Below are 6,702 nucleotides of genomic sequence, written 5' to 3' on the forward strand. Positions count from 1 at the left end.
AGTTTTGAAATCATTTCATTATGTCAATGAATTAAGTACAAGTGTGAGCAATAGGTAGAATGAATGTAATCTGCTCAAGCAGTATTCTAGTTTCCAACATACTGTCAGATTTTTTAAGTACATTTTACGGTTCTGTTCCTCGAAGTGTAATATATATCATTCCTTTGTTAAAATACGTAAAAAACCAAGCAAATAAATTTGTCATTTCCATACATTGAAATATAGCATTCAAAAAATAAATATCGTCGTCATATTTTCTATATTAATTTTTGTCTTCTCTTTTAATTTGTAATACGTAATCAATTAAGTACCTGTAAGTAGTACGTATATCTTGAAAATGATATCCAAGAATGCATCAATAATACTTCATAATTAAGCGTTAAGGAACCACAGCAGTTTTCCATTATTCCTGAATCCCGATTCAATTTTTCTCAGATATTATAAGGTCGAGGCCTCTCGCTCGGGGATGCCAATCAAACCAACATTTTGCCAATAATAAGTCGGTGGGCCGCTGGTAAAGCAATACTTCATTTCTAAAGGTTCATCTTCCTTAACGTAGTACATGAGGTAAAAATTGCACATTTCATCTGCGTTAGTAGCACCAATGTGCGTCCAAGTAGTACGATTACTTTCCATCGTGCATCTGGCTGCTAATGTATCACCACGTGTAATTGGTATTTTGTTATGAACTGGGTAAAACATCTGAGGACTCAAGGGATCTCTTTTTCCCAATTCTACCCACTCATTTTCAGGTTTAATTACATAACCCGAGACTACTCTACCGAGACTATGCGTGTGAGTTCTATACGCGATTGGATAAATAGTTTTTTCCTCCTGCAAAGAGCACGCTGTTTCCATGTACTCTGTACTTTTTGGAGGTATTATCCCAGATGTTCCCAACAGTAAAACACCAGCCAATTTCTTGTGTGGTTTAAGAGTGTAATGTAAAAATATTCCAGAGTCATCAGTACTCCCATCTTTGAACTCATCAATGTGCGAGTAATGTACTTGCAATACTAAATACTTGATTGTCGAAGTACCGCCAACTTTGAATCCCACGTCATCCGGTAGAATCAACTTTGGAGCATCTCTGGCCCATGCATAAAGTATCTAGATTGGAGAAAGAATTTCAAATATCAATAGTCAGCAATTGTTTCCAAGTTTCAGTACAAAATTCTTCAACTTTCCAGCCCATACGTTGGACTTCTCTGGGTGGTGATAGTGTCGCTAATTAATTGTATAACATATAAAATTTCCCTTTGTTTGAACAGCTTCTTGAGTCTTGATGACTTTAAATTTTTATTACTCCTTCCTATCTCTGATATTTATCACAGTTTCCAATAAATTATAGTTCGTTATATACCTGGGATCCTTCACTGCACGGACTTGCAGTTTCAGAGTCAGTATCCATAGCATGAGCCATTTCGCCACAGTTCCAGACAGGTTTGCTACTGCCTGGTTGCGAGCACCCGTAAAGTAACATATGATGGGCAGTAGCCATAGTAGCGTTAGGTTCAAATCCAACGATATAATAATCCTTTGTTGAATCTATTTTGATCGGAGTGCACAGATACAGTTCGGGCTAAAACGAAAAAAAAAAAAAAATTCATCATAAACCGCGTAAAAACATATACCATACGTCAACCTTGCGTAAAGAGTAAACAGCAATTTCAATCATAAAAAAATAATTGAATTCAAAAACATGTAAAGTATTAATTGGAACATTGCGAGAAAATGGGATTCAAAATTGTAATAAAACAGTTAAAAGAAACATTTGAAGGGATAATGCAGAGAAACATCGTCGCGCAATTACGTGACATGATGCACGAATTTGTGTACACTCTAATTAGTATCATACTTACAGTGGTGGGCCTGACGTTTGGCATGAGCAGGGGATACCTTTCGACATTATATGAGTGGGAATACGTGACAGCCACGATGAGCAGGATCGCTAAAATGAACAGGTATCTTCCATTCATTTTAACTAATTGTTGGGATGCGGAGGTAATTGTTTCGCCTGTATAATGCACCGTGCGAACTTATTAGGAACACCGAAAACTAGCCACCTGTCAGCTCGACGCTTGTCTGGTCGATACACCTGGATTTAGCCACGGTTACAGAAGAGAGTAGAAGGCTGAGCTTCTCGTTCTTGATGATAGAAGGTGATTGATAACCTAGAGTCATAACTACGGTCAAATAGTCTACCTACTTTGTTTACCGACGGAGCAGGACTAAATGTGTCGTTTTTTTCTTTAATTCCGTGCGTTCTTAAAGGAACACGTCACCAGCCTGCAATGCGTTGTAGAATTTAAAAAAAAATTTAATATCTTGAAAATCGTGAAAGTTATTTAGAACCTAATGTAATGATGTTACAATTACAGCGATCGATGTGGGAAACTTCGTGTATGTATCTGTATACTCTACAATCATTGCCGGTATATTTTATGGCCATGACGCCAATACATACCTGATAAGCCTCCCACGCGTCTTGCGTGCGTGGGTGTAATTGATTTGTCTGCATTTAAAAGCGAAATGTTTACGAAAGCTGAGATTTTTGGTATTAAATTCTGCAAAAATATGCACCACCATTTGACGAGAAACAAAAGTTTTTTACTTCAAGGCTGCATAATATATGCTCCATCATACACCTGTTGTAAAAACAATTCGAAGCTACAATACGTAATTACCAATTATGCATATCTTAGAATTTATAAATGTATAATCAGAATTAAAAACTACGAATTGTTGTTTATGCGTATCCCGTGCACGTCTATCTTTTTATGATATGTTATATTATATTATTATATGGAATTTTGCTATGTATATACAAATACAAGAATTATCGAAATATTATCAAATATATTAAATTTCTAGCTATTTGTAATTATACATTATTCTATTTGGACGGATCAATATAATCACAATAACTATAATATATTACATGTACATTGTATAAATTATTATAAATATCTCATTTCGATTATTGTATGAAAAAATTTGAGCTTATAATTGTAGATAAAATATACTATACATATATTGCACAATCTGCGATGAGATATATGAATTTTATCCAATACAACAAAGGCTGTCCAAATCACATTTTCATGTAAATATTCGATTTACTTTCATAAGTAGGTACGTTATAAATGACTGATTGTGAACTTGATAAATAAAATACATGTATTATGTATGAAGCTTTAAGTGCTTGCCGTGCTTTGCCATCGTACTGTAATGCGAATTTGAAATGAAAATTTGTCATAATATTAATAAATGCTGGTTTGAACTTCTGATAACGGTGATACGAAACGTTATCTCTTATTTATGTAAATATCTCTTATTTGATCAGTTAGCCATTCGATGGCTGGTTGTAAACCGTCTCCATTAACGGCATTCGTCGCTCTAATATGCCAAGGCTTATCCAAAATTCTTTCAAGGCCCAATCCGGCAACCAACTTTACCGTGGTTAAAGAATCTGGCAAATCCATTTTATTCGCTAAGAAAAGTATAGGAATCTTACGACCTGAAAAAAGATTAATCGATCCATCATTGCAGCAGTGCTAATATTACGTATTTGTACCCATTAATACTCATATTTTTGTTAATCGGCATACACCAAGGCCGAATTTTACCTACCATTTATGTCTGGATGTTGTAGAAGCATGTCTAGTTCCTCTTTCGCGACAACCAATCGCAGCTTGTCACTACTGTCTATTAAAAATATAATGCCTTGACAATCTTTGTAGCAATGTTCCCATAACGATCTGTAGCGATCATGACCGGACATATCGAATGCCGTAAAATGCACATTTTTAACTGAAACAAACCGCAAGCGAATTTCCCTTACTAGAAGAAATATTATCGTTATTAGGAAGATATATTGAATATATATATCCTGAATTGCGAGAATTAGGTGAAGTATATTTATTATATATAAATAATGCAGTCAATACATGCATATTCATTTGATGTGAATTACCGATCTTATACTCTACAAGTCAATCATTCTCACGAGACGAAGACGAGAAATTTAGGCTTCTGAGTTCGGTGACATGAGCGAATATGGGAGAAAATATTTCTACCTAACAGCTCACCAAGTTATACAAAAAAATACGGCTGTACCTCTTCCAGATATTTTCGCGATAAACGGAATTACAACACTTGAAATTCCTCTGAACTTCAACAATCAACGGGATATTTATGTTACGCGTAACTTTATAGTTGTACCCACAAATTCTACGCGCTTGATACACGTACATGAATATAAGTAATAAGAAATGCATCAGGTATGAATATTGATTACATTGTTGCTCGAACTATAATAATACGCAGGTGCAGTGAGATCATATTAGTCTATATAGTGTTAGTAACCAACATTAAAAAAAGCTTCTAGAGTGACATCGAGTGACTTGACTTATCTCTACATGTAACTTACATGCGAACTTTTCAACATTGAACCCGACAGTAGGGACAATATCGACACACCGCTCTTCCTCGCGTTTGAAATGATTTATTACCGTCGACTTACCACTGTTATTAAGTCCAACAACTAATACGTTTACTTCTTTTTTCCTTAGGCCAAAAATATTGGCCAGCCGATCAAACAACCCCATTTTCCAAGTCCCTTTCTTCACAAACTTATACGTGCCTATCGAATATCAATAATCAAAGTAGCGCCATAGCATCTCACAACCCTAGCGCTACGACAAGACAGGTGATTAGATTCCGAACTATAATAAAAAAAGAGAGACATTTTGATTGACTATCCTTATAAACACCTTGCTGGGTTTATTTGTTAATATCAGTACCTAGTTATCAACGGTTTGTTTCTACATATTCTGGACTGGGAAAAATGATACAAAAGGGTTTTGTCTCTATTTCGGGCCTGGGATATTTTTGTTGGCTTGGTGCATTCCCCAGATATAAGGGGCATTGACTGAAAATTCTTCAGTCAACGTAAGGGGTTTTCTTAGAATTGGTCTATTTGATTTTGGCGGGATTTTTTGCGTTTTGCTTTGTATAAACAATCGACGATTGTGTTAACGTTGATAAATCTGCGATCTTCTGTGCCCGTAGGGCCGAGAAAGCGGTCAGCTCCAGACGCGGGAGAATTCCAAAGAGTATAAGAATGATGCAAGAGAAATAATCGAGCTTTACAATTAAATAATGACTTTGATATATTTTACAAGTGATAACGGAAGTTGACAACATGAACTCTGTGAGTGGTAAAATGAATTATGCACAGTAAATTTTAGGAGTTCTTTCTCTGTTTATTTTTGTCCAATTTGTCCTGTTCATTTCGTTAGTATTTGTTTGCTTTTAAATTGAGAGATATACCATGCAACGAACTTTCCTCTGATTACATTATTTATCGCACCTAGTAGTGATTGCCTGTGCGAGTGAACCTGTGTCAATTAGCGATACAGTATGTGCCATGGATTGTCGAGAATATCATTGTTCATCAATCCGAACCAATGCAAGGATTATTAAGTATAAGATTGATTCAATGAATTACAAAATAAAATAATTTTCTCTGTGATTTTCATAGGAGTATAAAATTTATTTAGTGGTTCCAATAGGGATGCGAAGTTGAATCAGTGATTCCGTATAAAATATGATTTTTTACAGTGATTTCGGAATTTTGTTTTAACTCATAAGAAGTACACTTATAAGAAGATTTTCGGATAAAACTACGAATTATCTTTTTTGACAAAGTTTAGCATATTCAATTATCGACTCTAAACATCAGCTTCAGAGCATATATAGTTGAGTATAATAAGTAACATATATCGGATTGTGCAAATATTAAAAATTAATTATTAAACAATTACTTGTTGAGTATGCAGTGGATCGATATCGAATTTTTTCCAAAACAAATATATGAATGAAACTGAATAAATACAGATCATGACTCTTTCCCAAGAGATTCATTTAGTTCTTTTAGTTGTTTTCTAGCAATTTCTGCCCACTCAATTGATGACGCACCAAAAATGTTCCCAGTTTTTAGAACCTTATGTTGAAATATATTTGGATTTTTCTCTAAGCACAACGCAGCAAGTTTGGAGCACAACAATTTATTGTTATCAATGTTCAAATCACCGAAATAATCCTGCTCCAACAGTCTGGCCCATTTCCATGAGTATTGCGGATCGTCTTGCAGCATATAAGTGCCAATGAAATTGATTAGTCGTTCGTGGCTGTCCTTAGTCATTCCATTGCCAGCTATAAGTGATAGCAATCGTCGCTCCTCGATGTTCTGATACATTAGCTTCACGTCTTGAAACATCTGGACCAAGCCCATCCCATTTCCTTCAATGTATTTGAGACAACCTTCTTCTAGAATTTTTCTGGTAAGTTGTGATGATTCACCACCTTCAGTTGTTGATTTCAAGTACTGGAAAACTAGTAAATATATTAGATCGGCAGTTTCCTTGTGAGTGTAGGAGCTGCTTGATATAGTCTCAGACAGTAGTTCCAAGCACTTTGGAGAAGGTGCTACTAATGAGACAGTAAGCTCTACTTCAGAAAAAAAGAGATCAAACAACTTCGAAGCATTGTAGGGAAAGCAGTGCTTGATATGCATTTCGTTCCGAACTCTTCGTCGTATCAGTAGTAAAGCACAAAAGCCCAGCACGGTCCTGAGCCTTTGGCTGGCAGAATTATACGCTTGTGTGCTTGTTTCATCGTCCTTATCTGCAACTTTCA

At 35.5% G+C, this 6,702-nt stretch overlaps 2 protein-coding genes across 3 annotated transcripts; both read right to left on the minus strand.

Annotated features, from left to right (window-relative positions):
- Positions 1–233: 233 nt before the first annotated feature.
- Positions 234–2,104, minus strand: LOC124407228 (peptidylglycine alpha-hydroxylating monooxygenase). Its single transcript, XM_046883180.1, has 3 exons — positions 1,863–2,104; positions 1,364–1,582; positions 234–1,110 (listed from the first exon to the last, which is right to left on the minus strand). Exons 1-3 carry the CDS (start codon positions 1,977–1,979, stop codon positions 439–441), a joined length of 1,008 nt encoding a protein of 335 aa, XP_046739136.1. The 5' UTR covers positions 1,980–2,104; the 3' UTR covers positions 234–438.
- A 1,000-nt stretch (positions 2,105–3,104) lies between these two features.
- Positions 3,105–4,676, minus strand: LOC124407230 (ADP-ribosylation factor-like protein 6). Of its 2 annotated transcripts, none has more exons than XM_046883184.1 (3): positions 4,526–4,676; positions 3,634–3,813; positions 3,105–3,520 (listed from the first exon to the last, which is right to left on the minus strand). In XM_046883184.1, the coding sequence occupies exons 1-3, from the start codon at positions 4,608–4,610 to the stop codon at positions 3,309–3,311; spliced, it is 477 nt and encodes a 158-aa protein (XP_046739140.1). In that variant the 5' UTR covers positions 4,611–4,676; the 3' UTR covers positions 3,105–3,308. The 2 variants fall into 2 exon arrangements, with proteins under 2 accessions (XP_046739140.1, XP_046739139.1); XM_046883183.1 differs by having other exon boundaries at positions 4,433–4,653.
- Positions 4,677–6,702: the final 2,026 nt, after the last annotated feature.

This window comes from Diprion similis, chromosome 6, assembly GCF_021155765.1.
Source record: "Diprion similis isolate iyDipSimi1 chromosome 6, iyDipSimi1.1, whole genome shotgun sequence".
In the NCBI taxonomy this organism is placed as follows: Eukaryota; Metazoa; Arthropoda; class Insecta; order Hymenoptera; family Diprionidae; genus Diprion; species Diprion similis.